The sequence below is a fragment of the Periplaneta americana genome, chromosome 6 (assembly GCF_040183065.1).
Source record: "Periplaneta americana isolate PAMFEO1 chromosome 6, P.americana_PAMFEO1_priV1, whole genome shotgun sequence".
NCBI lineage: Eukaryota > Metazoa > Arthropoda > Insecta > Blattodea > Blattidae > Periplaneta > Periplaneta americana.
The window spans coordinates 26538177-26560037 of NC_091122.1; the positions used below are offsets into that span (position 1 = coordinate 26538177).

Sequence of the window (21861 nt, forward strand, 5' to 3'; positions counted from 1 at the left end):
ATGCATGGTTTAAAAGCAATAATTTTCTTGCACTTGGTTTCATGTCAGTTCAGTACACAAAAGTTGAAGAGTTATTTTTTGTTCTTAGAAGCTAAATTTGTGTTAAATCAACAAGCTGGACATGCAAAGTAGACTGTATTTCTTATTGAAAGTGTTGTTTGTTTTCTAATGCCAGGTGTTTGACAATAAAGTCATTTGACCTCTTGTACTCCAATATTTCTTCATTGAAAGTATGAATACATCTCTGTTCCACATAGTAAAATTTGCGGCCGAGTTTTTTGTATAATTCTATGTACTACATTTATAAATGTGCTCATATCTTTAAGCTTACATTCAATTCTGTGGATTAAGATGACTGAAAATGCATTGATTTCGATGAACCTTTTATCTACTGAACAGGGAGACAATGACAACCACAATACAGAAATTAGATCAATCCAACACTCAGGCACCATCAATACCAAAAGTGATCGTGAGGGCAGAACCAACTCTGTCAAGAATTCTCAAGACACTCGATGCAGACTATGCAAAAGTACAGGTGAGACTAACATCTTTATGTTGTAGTTCCAATAATTATGCTTGAAGTTCAGTATTATTCAGTAGTTTTGCAACGTAAAAGAACACCACTGAAACATGCAAATAAAACATATTCTGAGTTAAGGTAATGGATAGTGGAAAAGTGTTTGTGATAAGCGAGTCCGTATAGGTCAGTTTCTATCTGATGCTTTTCCAATTCACTGCGGGCTAAAGCAGGGAGATGCACTATCACCTCTACTTTTTAACTTCGCTCTAGAATATGCCATTAGGAAAGTTCAGGATAACAGGCAGGGTTTGGAATTGAACGGGTTACATCAGCTTCTTGTCTATGCGGATGACGTGAATATGTTAGGAGAAAATACACAAACGATTAGGGAAAACACGGAAATTTTACTTGAAGCAAGTAGAGCGATAGGTTTGGAAGTAAATCCCGAAAAGACAAAGTATATGATTATGTCTCGTGACCAGAATATTGTACGAAATGGAATTATAAAAATTGGAGATTTATCCTTCGAAGAGGTGGAAAAATTCAAATATCTTGGAGCAACAGTAACAAATATAAATGACACTCGGGAGGAAATTAAACGCAGAATAAATATGGGAAATGCGTGTTATTATTCAGTTGAGAAGCTCTTATCATCTAGTCTGCTGTCCAAAAATCTGAAAGTTAGAATTTATAAAACAGTTATATTACCGGTTCTTCTGTATGGTTGTGGAACTTGGACTCTCACTCTGAGAGAGGAACATAGGTTCAGGGTGTTTGAGAATAAGGTGCTAAGGAAAATATTTGGGGCTAAGCGGGATGAAGTTACAGGAGAATGGAGAAAGTTACACAACACAGAACTGCACGCATTGTATTCTTCACCTGACATAATTAGGAACATTAAATCCAGACGTTTGAAATGGGCAGGGCATGTAGCATGTATGGGCGAATCCAGAAATGCATATAGAGTGTTAGTTGGGAGACCGGAGGGAAAAAGACCTTTAGGGAGGCCGAGACGTAGATGGGAGGATAATATTAAAATGGATTTGAGGGAGGTGGGGTATGATGATAGAGACTGGATTAATCTTGCACAGGATAGGGACCGCTGGCGGGCTTATGTGAGGGCAGCAATGAACCTTCGGGTTCCTTAAAAGCCATTTGTAAGTAAGTAAGTATGTAAGTATCTAATGCTCTGGATTTAACAATGAAGTCATCATCCTTCTTGCTTCCCAATATTTTGATGGAAGGTCCACAAATGTCCTAAGAGTTTCACAATTAGCCAGGTGCTCCATCTCCATGTCCACAGTAAGCATTTAGGTGAATTCAGTACTCCAATAGGATGGAGGTGTTTACTGAGGCAATCATGACCAGTAATCAATCTAAACATGGCCACAGCAGATTTTCGAGGTAGATCAGGAATTAGTTTTGGATCTTTGAGTGATTCTTTCCATTTTGAATTTTGATGTTTTGCCTGTTCGCTGTTACTTATTCTTTTTATGACTCGTTTTATTGATTCATATGGGAACTTGAAATTTGTTTTTAAGTTGATTTTAGTTCCTTTCTTTGCTAACATATCTGCTTTCTCGTTACCATTCAGTCCGCAGTGGGCCGGGATCCATTGGAAGACCACTTTTTTATTTAGCATTTGAATTTTTTTATCATGCAATGAATTTCTTTTACTTTTTCCATTTTAAGGGATGTAGTTGAGCTGATGGACTGGATTGCAGCTTTGGAGTCAGACAGGATGACTATGTTTTTGCACTGGTTTAGCCAAACAAATACATTTTGAAGTGATGTATAAGTGGCTTCAACTTCACCATCAAAATTTGTTGTGTACTTGCCAACAGTTTTATAAAGAGAAAAGTATTGACAAGTAGCTCCTTCATTTTGATGCATGAGAGATCCATCAGTGTAAATGTACAATCAGTTGGATCCCCCTTTGGTCTTTGGTTTCTTTCGAGGTTTTCCCCAGCCGTGGGACTGAAGCCGGATGGTCTATGGCGAGTCCTTGGCATCAACCCCTTTGATTTGATTACCCCCCTTTGATTTGATTACCTGGTTGGGTTTTTCCGAGGTTTCCCCCACCGAAAGGCAAATGCTGGGTAATATTTTGGCGAATCCTCGGATCTCATCTCATCTCACTACATCTCGCAAAAAAAAAAAAAAAAAAAATTGTAAAAATTGTAGAAAATTACTAAATTGTAAAACTATAAAAATTTGTAAAAATTGTAATTGTAATATTGTAAAATGTTGACTTGTTCCACATCTTAAAGCTTCATTGTTCATGTAAGTTCTATGGAATAAAATAAATGAATGAATGAAAAAGAAGTCCTTTTGTGGATATTTTCTGTTAATTGTTTGTAGGGCAATGGCTTTTGCTACTTCTGGATTTATATCTTTTTTTTTTTTTGTTGAAGACTTCATCAAGATCAAGGCAGCAGTCTACTTTGAAGTTATCAAGTGGATTATATCGAGACATCAAGTTTTCCTTTTCACTTGGTATTTCTAGATTTTGTTTAAGCTTTTCTACCTCTTGTATGTATCTGTTTTGGGTCCTCAATGTAAATTTAGAATCTTTATATCTACTCCATTTATCCCATTTTGGAAGCGTTCTTAATTTTTCATAGGTTAAAAGGGCTTGTGTTTCAAGGTCTGTTACAACTGGTTTATTAGATGTGATTATTTGCACGGCTTCAATTGGAGTAGTTTTGATTGCACAAGTGATGAGACGTAAAGCTTGGTTTTGAGTGCGTTCTAATATCAGTTTATTTGTGGTTGATGAGGTTATTAGTGCTTCACCACAGTACATTAAGATAGGCTTTATGTGTTGTAGGTTGTGTTGAGTGTACTCCTTGAGCTACCCCATTTCGTCCCTGCCAGTCTTTTTAGTGATTTAAAACGATTTGTTGCCTTTGTGCTGTTGTGTTCAATGTGATTTCTCTATGTGAGCTTGTTGTCGAAATGTATACCCAGGTATTTTGCATTTTCAGTTTTTTTGTAACTTATCATCTCTATAGTTTAGATTTATTTTCACTGATAGTGGAAAAATAGATTCCTTTATATTGTGGAAACACAGAGTTGTTGGTTTAGTTTACTGATGTGCCAGGACACTGTGAGGGCTCTAATTGTTGCTGTCAGAAATACCATATTTACTCGCGTATTTTTCGCACTTTATTGAGGGAAAAAAAATCTGTTCCGAAATAGGGGTGTGTAAATTAAGCGAGGAAATAAAAAATGACATGACATTATGAAAAACGGCATTTTATGTCAAATAACTGTGTATACTACACTGGTATGATTAAGTGAAAACCCAAAGCAACTGCAGAAAAATCGCGATGTTTCTGAAATGAATAAGAAAACATCAGTGTAAGGCCCAGTTTCTTCAATCTTTGTTAAATTATAAGAGTGTGTTATTCCATTTTAACTGTAAACTTAACAGTTGAAGCATTTCTTCAACTCCTGTTAGTACTAACAGGCTGTTAAAACCTATGTTAATTTTAATTTAGACATTTTCTCACTATTCATGAGCTGCCACAAGGGACAAAGAGTACTTAACCATATAAATGTTTACAAGTTCAGTGAACCATTAATTTTGTTTTGACAATGAAACTCCTACAAGTACATAGCTGCAAATACATTTTGTGGTTGGTGGAAATATACCTAGTTTTAGAGAGGCAAGTGTTACAAAAAAGTGAAGAATGCTAATGAAATTGGTTTCATTTCGAATATATGTGATGCTTCAGGAGAGCAATTGATCCTTTCAATGCAGCTAAAGTTACAATCGGAATAATAGATGTAGGTATTCCAAGCCTCTTAAACACATCTTTCATGATGAGAGTAGCGGTACCTCTTGCTCCAACCAGAAGTCTGATTACTTCAAGCTCTTCTAGCTGGTACTTTTGGAGGTAATATTGAATGGTAGGATTGTAGATATTCTTTTTTCCCTTATCCACTTCTGGTGGTTGTTCCTCATTCGTTTCGAAACGCACAGTGGGATCAATTATGAATCCAGATCTTATAGATTCCTTGAAAGCTATTATATCTATGCGCCGTGTACTGCCAGTGACGGAGAGACCATGTACTTCTTCAAAGGTGTTGTAATCGGCATCTTTAAGGGCAGTGGCTATAATTGATCATACTTGGTGGTGTCTAGCATTTCGCAGAGCTTCGCCGTGTGGACAGGATCCCAGGACGTGTGCAAGAGTTTCAACCTCGTTGTGGCAATGCCTACAACGGTTGTCCTGAGATCTTCCCAGCACAGCACGTACTGCAGCAACATTTCTAACCATTTTAATGCCATCGCGCCATTCGCTGTTGGAGAGTCCTTCGTGTTTACAAATCCATTTGTTGGCACCAGGATATTGTTTAAATAAAACTACGCCTTTCCCTTTCTGTGGATGACAACACCAAATATCAAATTCTCTGTTTCTCAGAAGGTTACGAGTCTTTGTAGCATTTAAGAAATGTTCATTCTTATGAAATAAGGCATCTTCAGGAACAGTGTTCAGAGATTGGGCACATCTAATGCTCTCCTCATGAACCTGACGTGTTTGTATGATGTATGGGTTTTGAGATTTGTGTAAACATCGAAGGGCAATTTCATGCAGTTAAAGCATTTAACTCTCTGTTAGCATAGAAGTATTCAATATGGTTGGTGCGTTAGATGCTGAACTTTTATATCTTGATTATTTAGAAAGTGATTTGTATATTTTGCAATGGAAAGCTTCTCTAGTTAAGGTTATGTGATCTTTGTCCTGCAGGAAGCATTGCTGAGTGTACTGTGTCAAGTACTCACAGGGAAGAGCTTCGAGCTGATTCTGGCTGTGGCAGCTGTAGAGGGAAAACTTAGAACATTTGTCACAAAACTTCTGAAGTTCAACGAGTGCAGCAAGCAGATCGGAGGAGAAGGAGGAAAGGCTTCACAGACAAGAGCCATGTTGTTTGATGTGACGTTCCTCATGCTGTGCTCCATAGTCCACACATATGGCCCAGAGGTGAAATATTTATTCACGTTAATAACGAGGTTGAGTGGTGTTCCTAGAAATCAGTAGTTAACTACTTATCATACTAATGAGCCACACTTAACATGCTTCTTTCACAAAACGATCACAGGGTTAAATTAGTTAAAAATATACGAGAGTTATAATTGAGAATTCTTCCTCTGGTATTGTAAAAAACAGGTGTACCAATATCTAAAACAGCTCAGTATTCACTTGAAATGGCAATTGATCGTAAGTGGTGGCCCCTGTCTGATTTGTAGATTTCTGTTTTGAAGTAGGATCAATGTATAGGATCATCAGTAATATGTAATGAGTCACAGAATTAACTCTGTTATTCTTACAGTACACTTTATTGTTAGTAGTGTTAATTTTTTATATTGTTTTGCTCAATTGGGCAACCATAAAAATGTTACAGGTGGTCCTCTCGGAGGAGGGTGGTGATTCCTTCTTTGAACAGTGGGTCAGAGAGTGCATGGTGGAGCGTGGTCGTCCTAAGTCTCCAGATCAGATGTTGCAACATTGTGATCCTGCTAGAGTCGATGCTCTTCTCTCTCAGTTCAATTCTGCAGATGGAGATTTCAAAACAAGGTATATTCAGCGTGTTAAATATCACAGATTATGCTGTATTTGTATCATCATCATCATTTCACCACCACTACCACCAGGAGGTTTACGTTACTTTCTTACATGAGTATCAAAATGAACACTGCTGTGTGTCACTTGTGAACTACTGTTTCAGTCAGGTGAGATGGCATGAAGTGTGTCTTCATGTGCCGGCCGTCATCAAGGAAGTGCTTCTAGCGTGGGAGCACGGAGCTGTTACAGCCAATGATGTGAAGCGGATTCTTGATGCGATGAGGTCTCGGATGTGCTGTCTTCCAGTCTGTGCTGCCGCCTGGCTGTGCAGCTACATGCAGGTTCATGCTTCTTCCATTATAAACGTTTGCTACATGTATAATTTTCCATTGCTATCTTGTCACTACATTGGAACACACTTTTTTTTTTTAAGAAAATAGCCTAACTTTTTTATATTTAATAAACCAGTCACCGTGACATAAAATACTTCATTCATACATGAATTAGGCCTAATGATCTGTTACAATTTCATTTCGCCATTTTCGAAGATGGCCTGAAGATATTTTTCTACATTGATGATAATTCAGTATTCGACGTATTCTTTCAGAATTCATTCTAAGGGTATGAGTTCTTCATTTTGGTTCTATAATTTTGAATGTTTTCCAGAATTTGATCAGTTTTTTAATTTACTATAGATTTAATTTAGAAACGCTTATGGCATTCATTGACTTTAAAAAGGCTTTTGATAAAGTCAATCGGAATAAATTACTTCAGATTTTGGCAGATGATCAAGTACCTCAACAGATTATACAAAATATTTACAATATATATAAAACAACCATCATAGCAATTCGAAGCAACAATAAACTTTCACAGTGGCGACCCATTTATAGTGGAGTACGACAAGGCTGTGGCCTTTCACCACTTCTGTTCATTATATATATAAATAGAATCATTCAAGATTGGCGACAGACACGCCATGGATTTATTCCAATTAATCGAAATTTGCAGTTTGATTCTTTACTTTTCGCTGATGATTTAGTTCTCATGGCATCAACTGAAGATGATTTACAATATTCAGTACACAATTTGAATATGGTCAGTGAAAAATATAACATGGAAATTAATATTGAAAAATCGAAAATCATGTCATTTTGTGGGAAATTCCCTGTACCAAGCAAAATCTGTTTGAATAATAAAATAATAGAGTAAATACCTTCACTTATCTTGGCTATACACTATCACCTTATGATGAAGTAGATATTGCTGAAAAAATATGTAAATATAATAAAACAATGGGGATCATTAATAAAATCATGAAACCTTCACTAGTACAAAGACACACAAGAATAGGCTTGTATAAAACCTTAGCACAGCCAGTATTAAGCTAAGGTAGTGAAGCGAGGACTGTGAAGAATAAAGATGTTAGTAGAATAACAGTAAATGAGATGAGGTTTATGGGAGCAACAGCTGGATATACTCGCTGGGATCATACAAAAAATGAGGACCTAATGCAAGAACTTCAAATAGAACCCATTATGCAGTTCATCAGCAAATATCAACTTCAGTGGAAGGGTCATCTCGAACGAATGAATCGATGCAGAATTCCAAAAGCACTGTTTCATTACCATCCATATGGCAAAAGATCTCTAGACCGTCCAAAGAAGAGATGGACTGAAAATTCTAGTTTGAGACCGTAACAGGCCACTTGGCCTAATACTTGTTAGGAAGATGATGATGATGACTATAGATTTGGAAGTAAATCTCGAAATACAAAGTATTCTAAAGCAATTAAACTCTAAAAATTCCTCGGGATATGATGAAATTACTAGTAAAATATTAAAAGCCAGTTCACAAATAATAGCCAAGCCCCTGTCTTATTTATGTAACTTTTCAATGTTTAATGGTGTATTTCCAGAGCGACTGAAATATTCAGTTGTTATTCCTTTATTCAAGAAAGGGGACAGAACCTCGCCCGAAAACTACAGGCCCATATCCCTTCTACCAGTCTTCTCAAAGGTCTTCGAAAAAGTTATATATAAAAGAGTATATCATCATCTTGATAGATACAACATTCTCATTCGGGAACAATTTGGATTCAGAAAGAATAAATCAACTGAGCAAGCGACGTTTAATTTAACTGATAAAATTCTGGAAGCTATTAATAAAAAATTACAAGTAGGAGGGATATTCTGTGATCTCTCCAAAGCTTTTGATTGTATTAACCATAAAATTCTGCTACAAAAATTAGAATACTATGGTATTAAAGGCATAGCATATCAGTGGTTTGAGTCATATCTCCTGAACAGAAAACAAAAAGTAGAAATCAACGCATTTAATAACTCCTTTAAATCTACTTCAACATGGGGAAATGTTCATACAGGGGTCCCACAGGGATCTATATTAGGGCCTCTTCTTTTTTTAATTTTTATAAATGACCTTGGCCCCATAATAAAAGGAATAGGTTATCCTATACTATTTGCAGATGACACAAGTATCATAATTACAGACAATAACTTTGCCACATTCAAATATAAAATAGAAACAATTCTCCTTAAAATTTATGACTGGTTTACAACCAATAAACTAGCATTAAACATTAATAAAACTAACATAATTCAATTTAAAGCCACTTCAAATTTAATCTCTGAAACATTGGACACAACTATCAACAATATACCTCTACTAGAAACATCAACAACCAAATTTCTTGGTTTGCATATTAATAATACAATAAATTGGAAAAATCATATCAAAGAAATAACCCCCAAACTTAGCTCAGCATGCTTCGCAATTAGGTCGTTACAACAGTTTCTAAACAACAGTATCTTAAAGACAATATATTTTGCCTATTTTCATTCCATTATGTCCTACGGAATAATATTTTGGGGAAATTCTGTAGATAGTAAAAATATATTCTTATTACAAAAAAGAGCCATTAGAATAATAGTTGGAGCAAAGGCTAGAGAATCATGTAGATTATTTAAAAAAAAATTAGAGATTCTAATCTTAACAAATCAATACATATACTCTACAATAAATTTCCTCTTATGTAATAAAGAAAATTTTCCAACTAACTCAGCCATACATAGTATAAATACCCGCAGAAGGAATGATTTTCATACGCCTTCATCAAATTTATCATGCTTTCAAAGGGGAGTACGTTACATGGCGATAAAAATGTTCAATAGTCTTCCTGAAGACATTAAGAATCATAGCCAAAACCCTGCATTATTTAAAGTAAAACTAAAAAATTACTTAATATCTCACACTTTCTATTCTGTAGATGAATTCTTGACATTTCACAGTACTGTGTAAATATTATAATACTATTAAATGGTAAACATATTACATTGTATACAATATTATTTTTATTAAGGTATTAATTCTGTACATATTTCATATTTCCATTTTATATGTATTGCATTTTATTGTTAAACGTAAGAATTGGACATGTTCTTTATTCTATGCTGTAAAGCAAATGTAAGAATATTATGGAACAAATAAATCTATCTATCTATTTATCTATCTATCTATCTATCTATGATTATGTCTCGTACCAGAATATTGTACGAAATGGAAATATAAAAATTGGAAATTTATCCTTTGAAGAAGTAGAAAAATTAAAATATTTTGGTGCAACAGTAACAAATATAAATGATACTTGGGAGGAAATTAAATGCACAATAAATATGGGAAATGCCTGTTGTTATTCGGTTGAGAAACTTTTGTCATCTAATCTGCTCTCAAAAAAATCTGAAAGTTAGAATTTATAAAACAATTATATTATCGGTTGTTCTGTATGGTTATGAAACTTGGACTCTCCCTTTGAAAGAGGAACAGAGGTTAAGGGTGTTTGAGAATAAAATGCTTAGGAAAATATTTGGGGCTAAGAGAGATGAAGTTACAGAAGAATGGAGAAAGTTACACAATGCAGAACTGCATGCATTGTATTCTTCACCTGACATATTTAGGAACATTAAATCCAGACATTTGAGATGGGCTGGGCATGTAGCACGTATGGGTGAATTCAGAAATGCGTATAGAGTATTAGTTGGGAGGCCGGAAGAAAAAGACCTTTGGGGAGGCCAAGATATAGATGGGAGGATAATATTAAAATGGATTTGAGAGAGGTGGGATATGATGATAGAGACTGGATTAGTCTTGCACAGGATAGGGACCGATGGTGGGCAGGAATGAACCTTCGGGTTCCTTAAAGTAAGTAACGAATTTCAGAGTCAGAGTTAAAAATTTTTACAAATGTGAACGAGACTCGTTCTTTAGATACATTTCACGATCGTGGTTTGTCGCGAATTTTGTTCGTTTTCACAGTTTTTGCGCGATTTTTTTCACACATTCATTGGTCATGAAATTGCATTATTTTATTTTCGACAAGAAAACATTCAAAATAAGTACGAAAACAGGTTTGTCTTTATGTTTTGTGATGTAGAAAGCAGCTGAGCAATCATTTTATAATGTTTAAATAGATAGCATTAAAGTGAAATCATCTCATTTTGTGATTATTGCAGATCTTGCATCAAGATGCATTGCTTAAGCCTATGAACATGGTTCAGCAGTTCCTAACCCCACTTTCGAATGAGGAAATGTCACAGCAAGATAATTTCAAAGAGAGGTATGTATAAATCCCTTAACTTAAATGTTTTTTTAGTATTTTAATGGACAGAATGAAAGGTCTGTATAGAACAAGATTTTTGGTTATTTTGCTGTGTGCTGGCAATTGCACCAGCAGTGTTTCAGAACTGCAAAAGGTCAGAACTTCATGGTATAATTTTTAAATTGTTTTAATAAAGTTCATATGCTGAACAATTGAACAATGGAGCTGTGTCTGTGTACTTGGTATAAGTAACACACCATTATGCATCAAGAATCACAACATGATTTCTTATGTCATGACCAGAGACTGAATTTTTAGGAGTACTGAAAGCTAATATTTGAACTAAGTTTATAGTTATAGACGAGCAAGCAATACAGTCACTGACCACCTCTGTGGTGTAGAGGTCAGCATGCTGGTCTCTTATGCAGAGGGCCCGGGTTCGATTCCCGGTCGGGTTGAATTTCCTAGTTGAGGTTTTTTCAGTTTTTCCTCGACCATAAGTCAAATGCCAGGAAATTCGGGCCACAACATCCCTGAATATCACTGGCCTCATTCATCACCGAAATCATATTCATAACAAATCAGTAATACATACTCAGTCGCCATCTAGTTCACAACAATGGAACCAGTCTTAACAATATTACACACGCCTTCGGATTTCACACAGAAGATTAACTCGCGATATGACCAGAGATGTTAAAGCAAGTATAAATAACAACGAGAAAAAAAAATACCCTCACTCTGGTATAAATAATATCACAGGGTTTGAAACTGGTAGCCAATTATAGCAAATGGCACAATTCTGTGTTTGCTGTTTAATTGATGAAGTTCACACAATCGACTACAATTTGTTACAGCTTCTGCTCATGTAGGATTGTGGGTGGTTTCACTGTTAGATTTCAGAGTGTTGTGAAGAAAGTCTCAAAACAGTTCTAACCTACGTAACATCCACTTATGTATATTCAGTATCATTTTTAAATTTCAGTATTTAACAGTCTCTTCGCTAGTCATGATGTTAAGCAATTCAATTCAGAAGCCAATTATTTTATTTGTTTATGTATTTATTCATTCATTCAATTATTTATTTATTTATTTATTTATTTTGAATGAACTTTCCTCAATACTATGGTGAAAAGATCGTTTAAATATCTGTAATATTTTCGAATTATGATCTAAAACTTGAGACTGTCAATTGTCTTGGTCGTTTAAATATGGATAAAACTTCTCAACTTTGGTAACTCTGTCACCTAATTCCTGTAACTTATGTTTTCCAAATTCGTTTCCTCATAACATCCACGTTTCTTGAAATAAATTCATAATATTTGGCATGCAAGTGTATTTCATACTGGAGAACAAACCGTGTCTTTATCATTGTTTTACTATTTCAAGTTATTTTTTTCATTAATAATTAATTCTTTATGTAAAATAATTAAATTTTACAATCCATGGCAAGAAAAATCGGAAAAAAAATGTGTTCATGTATTCAACTGATAATGACAGGATTTGTTAACACACTCATTGTGAATAAAACAGAGAAGAAAGCATTAAAAATATTTAGAATTTTACAAGATATGAGTAAAACCATTTTTATCTGCACAATTGTATGCCGCAATTTAAAAATGTAATTACCCTTAACAATAAGTGTTTTTTTATACTAAAAATTGTTTATTAATCTAGAATTACTGTCTAATCACTATACTAAATTCGAGCGCAAAATTAATTCAGGGTATGTAAAAAATAAGTTTTGAATTTTATTAAATTTATAGTACCAAAAATGTTATTATTCGGTTGAGAAGCTTTTGTCATCTAGTCTTCTGTCAAAAAATCTGAAAGTTAGAATTTATAAAACAGTTATATTACCGGTTGTTCTGTATGGTTGTGAAACTTGGACTCTCACTTTGAGAGAGGAACAGAGATTAAGGGTGTTTGAGAATAAGGTTCTTAGGAAAATATTTGGGGCTAAGAGGGATGAAGTTACAGGAGAATGGAGAAAGTTACAGAACACAGAGCTGCACGCATTGTATTCTTCACCTGACATAATTAGGACCATAAAATCCAGACGTTTGAGATGGGCAGGACATGTAGCATGTATGGGCGAATCCAGAAATGCATATAGAGTGTTAGTTGGGAGGCCGGAGGGCAAAAGACCTTTAGGGAGGCCGAGACGTAGATGGGAAGATAATATTAAAATGGATTTGAGGGAGGTAGGATATGATGGTAGAGACTGGATTAATCTTGCTCAGGATAGGGACCAATGGCGGGCTTATGTGAGGGCGGCAATGAACCTCCGGGTTCCTTAAAAGACAGTAAGTAAGTATAGTACCGAAAGGTATACATACCCCCTTAATTGAATGTTATTTGCCTGGTTTACGAACAAATATAGAAACAAGAGATGTCTTACATTTTAAATTCCACAACACTTGTAAGGGATAGTCATGAAAACTTTCTGGGGTCAATTTTCTTGGGCAGTACGTGTGATTCAAGTGCAAATAAATACAAGAGTGTGTTTAAGGAGGTACTTTTGTAACTGTACTGTAATAATAGACCCTTGACTCCAAGAACACTGGTTACATGTGTTTGTGAACAGAAACTGTAAATTCGTTCTCTTGATCTCTGAACGTGACTCAATGTAATGGAAGCACAACTATTTTTTTGAGAAAACCCATAGTTCCATAACTGTTCGAAATTGATGTATGTTCGTATGAACTTTTTAAATGATTATGACGATACTAATAAAACTGTCTGAATAATTTCACAGTAGCACAAACCATAACTGCTATAATTTAATGGTGCAGAGGTACATATTTCTGTATATTTTAACAACTAAAATAAGAAAGTGAATTTTTCCATTACATACACGAATGTTATGATGCTGTGCGTATGTTTTATATAATTGTCTAAATTTATTGTTTTATTTCAGATCTGCACTGATGTTCCAAATAATTCGCAAAATGCAGTACGATGTTCATCCACCAACACAGTCAAAGGTCATAGTGATGACTCTTTCTCACAGGTGAGGATCACAGATGTAGCTAGATCTGGAAAATGCAGAAATCTGATTTGAATCCTAGCCTTTGTTAAAATATTGTACTTTTATACATAAATTGATTGGAGACCATGTCCTCGATCAAAGAGCAAAGAGTTTTATTGTGTTGATTAATATTGAGTGCAATTTAGCTGGAAAAAAATTAAAAATATAGCCTGATATTTTGGGATTTAAATGATTTAATTATCATTATTTCGTCCTCATGGGGGAAGAAATTTTCTCATGAAATTTCGGCCAGTGTATGGGACTGGTGCCCACCCAGCATCGTGATGCACTTGGGGAGCTACGATAGGTAGCGAAATCCGGTTGCGAAAACCAGCTATAACGGCTGGGAGGATCATCGTGCTAACCACACGATACCTCCATTCTGGTTGGATGATCGTCCACCTCTGCTTTGGCATGTGGGCGTGAAGCCAGCAGCCGGCTGGTCGGTCTAGGCCCTTCGTGGGCTGTAGCGCCACGGATTATTATTATTAATTATAATTATTTCAGTAACTGTCACAGTTTTGTGGCTCAAATTAATGACTACTGTAGGGTTCGGATTTCTGTGACGTCATATTTTATCCTGGTCTCTGTTTACAAACTTAAGTTAAATTTAACACATTTCTAACTTTGTTGAACATGACACAATTTTTATTGGTCATATAAATGCATGTTTTAATACATTTTAGCATAAAGTCATATTTGACCCAAAAAATTGTGGAATAAGAATGCAACAGTAGGATCTAGTCTTTGGAAAGTAGATGTTAAATGTTACAGTTTAGGTGTATTTTACTTCTTATATTACCATTTATCAACCTTCGAATCATCTGTATAAATTAATTTTCTGAAGTGAGATTTGAATAAAGCTGTGCTGATAAAAGAACCTCACTTACGCATCTAACCTTAAGATTCAAATGGAAATATTTCAGCATTATCTCACGCCAACCAATCAGTGAGCAGCTTGAATCTGTGTGGGCAGGAATACAGCAGAGAGGCTGGGTTAACATTGAAGCTACTCATTCCCTTGAAAGTTTGCTCAACACTGGTGGATCGCAGTGGTTTGTTACAAACTTAGTTAAGGTGAGTTTGAGTTATTTTTATACCGGTTCAGTCTTATGAAATATTTTAAAACATACCTGAATTATTTTTATTCATATCACTAATGCAGATCATACACAAATTAGAATCATTTTTCAAAGAAGTTCTAAATTGTTAAACCACCTATTGCATGATTGATAAAAATTCATGTGGATTTCATGTTGCTCCTTTTTATAAAACAATTCAAGTACCCACACTAATATTTTGACATTTTCATGTATTCTGAATGCCTTGTACACTTTAGAAAATCGTACGAAAAGTAGGAATGTGACTTTCTTGTAGATATTTGAATTCAACACTTTTCATTAGATCATGGTTCAGTCTGGGCAGATCACAGATTCATCATCATCTCCTTCACGAATTAGACCTCTGTAGACCTGTTTCGGCCCCATCTAGCAGTCTTCTTAAAGGTCTTCCTGGTCGACGATGTCCTCTAGGTTTATACTGCATCACAATTTTTGGGATTCTTGAATTTTCCATTCTTTTTACATGATCTAGCCAATTTAATTTGTATCTGTTGATTTTTCCTTCTACTGACTCTACTTCTAATTGTTCTAAAATTTCTTCATTCCTTTTTCGGTCTAAAAGAGTATATCCTGCTGTCCTGAAAAATTTCATTTCCATTGCTTTGATTCTGTTCATGTCTTTTTTCTTTAATGTCCAAATCTCGCTTCCATATAAAAGAGAGGGTAATGCTAGTGTATTATATATTTTTATTCTTGTAGATTTTTGTACTAATTTAGCCTTTAATGTATTGTTTATTATTCCTAGAATTTGTGTAAATTTGGTAATTTTCTTGTTTACATCTTTTTCATTTTGATAAGGTATTTCACAACCCAGATAATTGAAATTTTGTACTTGTTTGAGGCATTGGTTATTGTGTATTATCTTACTTCTGACTGGGTCTTGTCCTAAAAATGCCATTACTTTTGATTTTTGTGCTGAAATTTCCATCCCAAAATCACAGATTCAAAGAACAATAATCTCTTGTTCTAGCACTGAGTTAATGGAGAAGCTTAGCAATTGAACTACTCGGCAAATGAAAAATATTTTGATTTAGGGAGAGGTTTTGTTACCCAGAATCAGTTCATCGTTGTGTACTTAAGTTCTTTTGTATTGTGTTGACAGGAGGTACTGAAATTTCGCTATAAGGAAGATCTGGACCGAGCTGTCGACCTGGCATTTGGTGTGTTTCACCTGGACATTGAACACTGCACTCTAGCCCTGTTACTTCAGGTGTTGCCACAGTATCTACACAACAGATTGCAGTGAGTAATCCATTCATATTGTGTGTTCAATTGAACTGGGTTAGTGGAATGTATGTTCATACACTATTAAGCAACGTTATGTATAATGTTTATATAAGAGGTGCACTTAGCTGAAAGGCTAAAGCTTGTGTCTCAATAGGGCCTTCTTGGAGCACTTCCTCCTGTCTCTCTTTCTTAATGTAAAAAGTAGTTCGTGAATCCCTGGATAACGTCACTGATAGTGACATTTAAATTAATAGATGGTTAAGTTCCGAGATTACATTTTCTCTCGAGCTGTCAGCCATTGCATTTTAATCTTCAAAACTGATAAGATTATTGAAGGATAGTGCTCACAGATATAACAAAAATTATAAACTAAATGTAAATCTCAACAGACATTTTTTCAAGAGAGTTGGAAGGTGAATTTTTTATTTAAGAAGTCTAGCATCAGTGATTTTGCGGAATACTTAGTAAATTACCGTATAAATGCGAATACTTTGCACCATCTGAATTTTAGAAGATATAATTAAAAAACAAAGAAAATTGGCTGTAATTTGTGTTTTATGTACAAGAAATTAATTCTACATAATGATGTACTCAAAAGCTAAATAAAATTTCAATTTGTTTTAAGAAACGAGTTATAATCTTCACATGCTGTTGTAGAAGCATCCAGGACTCTATTTACAATAGCACAAAAAAAAATTCGATTTACAATTCATATCAATTTAATGTTAACATGTGCAATAAAATATTAAAGTCATGCTCCCTTACCTCTATTCATCGTCATCACTAGCAGAAGAATCATTGTCGTCACCATCTTTCCATAGACCGTCATCCTCAGTTTCGTCAGTTTTGTAGTATCTACCTTATTTCAAATAATGTGCACATCCCAGTTTTCCTTCGCTAAATTCTTGAAAAAATATGCTCGAAGTATTCACGTATATATGGTAAATTGCCTGTTTTCGACAGGTCGCCTTGTTTGTTTACCAACTTTGACACTAAAATTAACAACTGACATGCTCATAAATACGTACATGATTAGAAGCATGAGCCAACGAAACAAAACATACAGATATATTGATATTAGGGGAGAAAAGCTCGCTCTGGCGCCAGGGATCGAACCCGGGTCCTTGGTTCTACGTACCAAGCACTCAACCATTGAGCTATGCCGAAGTTCAATCCACAGCACCAGATCGAATTCCTACCCTCCAGTGTTTTTCCCTTTGTGGCCTGACTCCAAGTTCGACATTTATGTTGACATTTATATCAAGTCAACACTGGAGGAGAGGAATTCGATCCGGTGCTGTGGATTGAATTTCGGCGTAGTTCAATGGTTAGAGTGCTTGGTACGTAGAACCAAGGACCTGAGTTTGATCACTGGCGCTGGAGCGGATTTTTCTCCTCTAATATCAATGGTTACCATAACAGATATATTCTGTAGCACCTAAAATTAATCTTTACATAGAGCTGATATGTTACTAAATGTTCGAGATCATGCGCATTTTAGTCATTTAGGAGAAATGTATTGGTACATGATTGGCAAAAATAATCATTTAGTAGAATTTCGACGATAATCAAATGTAATTATGAATGACTGTAATGATGATAGTTGAAAATGAGAATTGAAACTTCAGAATTAGAGATTCATATATGTAATTATTATTGTCCAGTCTCTATGTTTTATACTTGAGTTTAAAAGATATTGGCAATCACAAGAGTATTTGTATGTTTCTGTGTTTAACGATTTTTCAGAAGTGAGGAATTAGTGGAACCGCAGGCCTCTGCCCTGGCGAAGCTGTGTGCATACTGTGTGTTTGCCGCCCTGGAGTTTCAGAGCAATACCACACCGGGCCAGGTGAACAGTCGTAAGAGAAGTCGGCGTGACATGGAAGGCGAGGTAAAGTGTTTCTTCTTTTGATACTAAAGTTACAGTCACGTCGCTACTTTTGCAGCGCTGCAGTACAAAAAACTGCGCAACTCTCTTACTGCGACGTGTGAACAACGGTGCAACCCGAAAAGTAGCGGCTGCCGAACCTGCTGCCCGCTACTTCTTCATGCTGTGCGCAGCTTAGAAGTAGCGACGTGTGAACAGGGTTCTCAGGGTTGCAGCTGCAGCATTTTTGATATCGGTTTTGCTGCGGTTGCGACCAGTGTTGCCACCCAAATGTGCCAATGATACTTTTATTGTTTGGATATATTTTAATGTTAGATGTGATGAAAATAAATTATTTGTAACAGTTACTAAATATACAACACAGTCTGAGCATATTTGCTGACGATATAATTCATTTTTTTAATATTCCGTAGCGTAGTTCCAAACAGGAGGGTTGCTAACATTGATTACATGAATATGCTGTTGGTTATCATTTAAGTATATGTTGTTGTTGTTTTCTAATGCCAGGCATTTGACAGTGAAGTCATTTGACCTCTTGCACTCCCATATTTTTCAAAGATATTATCATGACCAGCCACTGAAGCAAAGATTTTGAGATGTTCCGAATCCATTTCTTGGTTTGAGTTGCACAATGGGCAGTTAGGGGACTGATATATTCCAATTCTATGCAGGTGTTTGGCCAAACAATCATGGCCTGTTGCCAATCTAAATGCAGCTACAGACGATTTGCATGGTAAATCGGGAATTAACTGTGGATTTTGATGCAGAGAGTTCCATCTTTTCCCTTGGGATTGTGTTATCAAATTTTGTTTGTTGAAGTCTAAGTATGTAGATTTAATAAATCTTTTCACAGAGTAATACGTAGATTTAGTAACAGGTCTGTAAGTAGCAGTGCTGCCCTTCTTTGCTAAAGCATCCGCATTCTCATTTCCCAGGATTCCACAATGGGATGGTATCCATTGGAATACAATTCTTTTATTGAGTGATATTAATTGAGAGAGCATTTTAGTTATTTCTGCTGTTTGAGATGAAGGTGTGTGTTTAGAGACTATTGATAGAATAGCTGCTTTGGAGTCTGACAATATAACTGCATTCCTAAATTTATTGATGTGGCATAGGCGTTTTTAAAAGCTTTATAGTAAAAATAATGCCAATTTGTGAATACTAGTTAGGACAGAAAAGCAAATAATAGATAAGTAAGCTTTCGCATGAGTGTCTTAATAATGTGAACATAACCACAAAATGTATATTGAGAAGTTAACATGGAGATGCAAACCTGCAGCATGACTGCGGCTGCAAAAGTAGCGCCTTGTGTGTGAACAGACTCGCAACCTCCAGTTGCAACTTTTGCTGCACTTGGGTTGCGCAGCACGAAAAGTAGCGTGCAGCACGCTACTTTTGGCTTACGTGTGAACACGACATGCAGCTCTTGCAGCTGCAGTACAAAAGTTGCGCAGCAAAAGTAGCGATGTGTGACCGTACCTTTAGTTACTCAAAAGTTGTCCAAAAGCATATAAATATTATATTAACTATGTGTGCTATGATGTATTTATGTTTTGAGAATTTTTATAATTTTTCAATTTCATTCAGTTGTGAGGTGAAAATATACAGAATGTGACATTTAAAACAGGCCACCTGAATAGCACAACCTTTTGTAGCAATAAAAGCAAATCTTCAGACAAAAGTTGTTTGTCTTACAGGATCTGGAAGGTCTTTATCCATCAAGCAAATTGCTGCGAATGAGTTCCGGTGTGGCGGAGACAGCTGACACTGCAGCCTTGTTTGGTACGGCCACATCCAGCAGCCAGAACTCGACCCAGCCGTACAGTAACAGCAGCCAGCCAACCACAATCAAAGAGCCACTGCAGAAGGCGCTGAATGACTTGTTCCACACATTCACGGTAATTGCTGGCAGGGATGGCGAAGTCTCACAGCAAACGCATTTTGTCTGCAAGTTTCTTCAGTTTGTGGTGCGCTGCGGACGTGATAGGACAAGGCTAGTTCTCCAGGGAATGCCTAACACATTGGTAAGTTTGATGAATTAGTTCCAGAACTTAAGTAGAAGCTACGAGGGGATCCAGGAAATAACGACCTTTCGCGCATACCCACCGCGCAGCTGACTCCCCTTCCTTGTTTGAAAGTCAACTGGCTTCCTTAACATGTGTTCTCATAATGTTGTGAGTACTGGTTGCAACAAGTCGCCATTGTGCATTTTGTGTTACTTCAAAATGAACGACGTGATTGATAATCCCGCCGACTGTGAGGTGAGGAGTGTGATTCGATTTTTGAATGCCCGACATTTGAAACCTGCAGAAATTTACCGGCAATTGAAAGAAGTGTATGGTGACACTGTAATGAATGAAATAAATGTCAGAAAATGGTGCGAAATGTTCAACAATGGGCGAACAAATGTCCATGATGAAACTCGACCCGGACGCCCATCACTCATCACAGAAGACCTGAAGACTAAAGTGAACGACAGAATCTTGCAAGACAGGCGCACATCACTCGACGAATTGCATATTGCCTTTCCTGACATTTCTCGTTCTTTGCTTGGTGAAATTGTGTCGCAACATCTTGGCTACCACAAAATCTGTGCACGATGGGCTCCACGGCAACTGAGTGACCAACACAAAACTCAGAGAATGGCCTCAGCATTGACATTCTTGATGCGATATCACACAGATGGAGACGCCTTTCTTGATCAAATTGTGACTGGTGATGAGACCTGGGTGTCTCACAACACCCCAGAGACCAAGTGCCAATCACGTCAGTGGCATCATCCCTCATCACCCAAGAAACCGAGAAAATTCAAACAGACTCTCTTAACACAAAAAGTCATGGCTACTGTCTTTTGGGATCGCAAAGGTGTTCTTTTACTGGATTTCATGCCAAAAGGCACTACAATCAATACAAATTGTTATTGTGAGACTTTACGAAAACTACGGCGAGCCATCCAAAACAAGAGGCGAGGAATGCTTTCGAGAGGAGTTGTGTTTCTTCACGACAACGCGCGCCCGCACACTGCTGCTTCAACTCGAGAATTGCTGGATCAATTCGGTTGGGAAATCTTTGATCATCCGCCCTATAGTCCAGACCTTGCTCCTAGCGATTTTCACCTTTTCACTAAGCTGAAAGACTTTCTGGGTGGTACGCGTTTTGGAAGTGATGAAGAGTTGAAGAAGACAGTGAACACCTGGCTTAATGAACTGGCGGCAGAGGAGTATAACACGGGAATTCTAAAGCTAGTGAACAGATACGACAAATGTTTAAATGTAGGTGGTGATTATGTAGAGAAGTAAAGGAAGCTTCAGTTATGTAACAGACTTTGTTTCTTCAAATAAATATTTATTTTTTAATTATTACAACAAAACGGTCGTTATTTCCTGGATCCCCCCTCATATAATTGCATGTTTTGATTTATACATCATAACGTACTTCATTTAGTTACCAGCCACAACAAGTGTGACCTGTTATTTGAGGATATGCTCAGATGTAGTTTGGACTGATTAAATGGTTGGATTTCTTTTAAGTTTTTCCCAACTGTAAGGCGAATTTCAGGTATTCTCGTAACATCCTCATGCTCATTTAGCTTTCATCAATCTTGTCAATGCTAGATATCTGCATAGTCGATATTTATTTATTTAAATCCGCCACCAACAGAAGCAGGCTTCCAATTACAGTGGCTTACTAAGATACATAAACAAAATACATAATAAGAAAAAAAAACAAACAACACAAACGAAAGAAAGAAAATACATAATAGAATATAATATTGCAGTTAATATAGTGCCAAATGTCAATATAATGATGCAAAATTATTTAAAAACTAGAGTAAAAACATTATAACACACTTCTTCATAATTTAAATATCTAAGGAAAT

At 36.1% G+C, this 21861-nt stretch overlaps 1 protein-coding gene across 4 annotated transcripts in view; it reads left to right on the forward strand.

Moving 5' to 3' along the window:
* The window catches only part of MED24 (mediator complex subunit 24), a 55133-nt gene that overhangs the window by 24975 nt on the left and 8297 nt on the right, over positions 1 to 21861 (forward strand). For all 4 annotated transcript variants that reach the window (XM_069827767.1, XM_069827766.1, XM_069827769.1 and 1 more), the window contains exons 10-19: positions 400 to 538; positions 5281 to 5514; positions 5936 to 6108; positions 6260 to 6437; positions 10626 to 10729; positions 13632 to 13724; positions 14669 to 14819; positions 15966 to 16105; positions 17837 to 17981; positions 19679 to 20005. In XM_069827767.1, the coding sequence (XP_069683868.1) occupies positions 400 to 538; positions 5281 to 5514; positions 5936 to 6108; positions 6260 to 6437; positions 10626 to 10729; positions 13632 to 13724; positions 14669 to 14819; positions 15966 to 16105; positions 17837 to 17981; positions 19679 to 20005 (1684 nt within the window). The remainder of the gene's footprint in view (positions 1 to 399; positions 539 to 5280; positions 5515 to 5935; positions 6109 to 6259; positions 6438 to 10625; positions 10730 to 13631; positions 13725 to 14668; positions 14820 to 15965; positions 16106 to 17836; positions 17982 to 19678; positions 20006 to 21861) is intronic.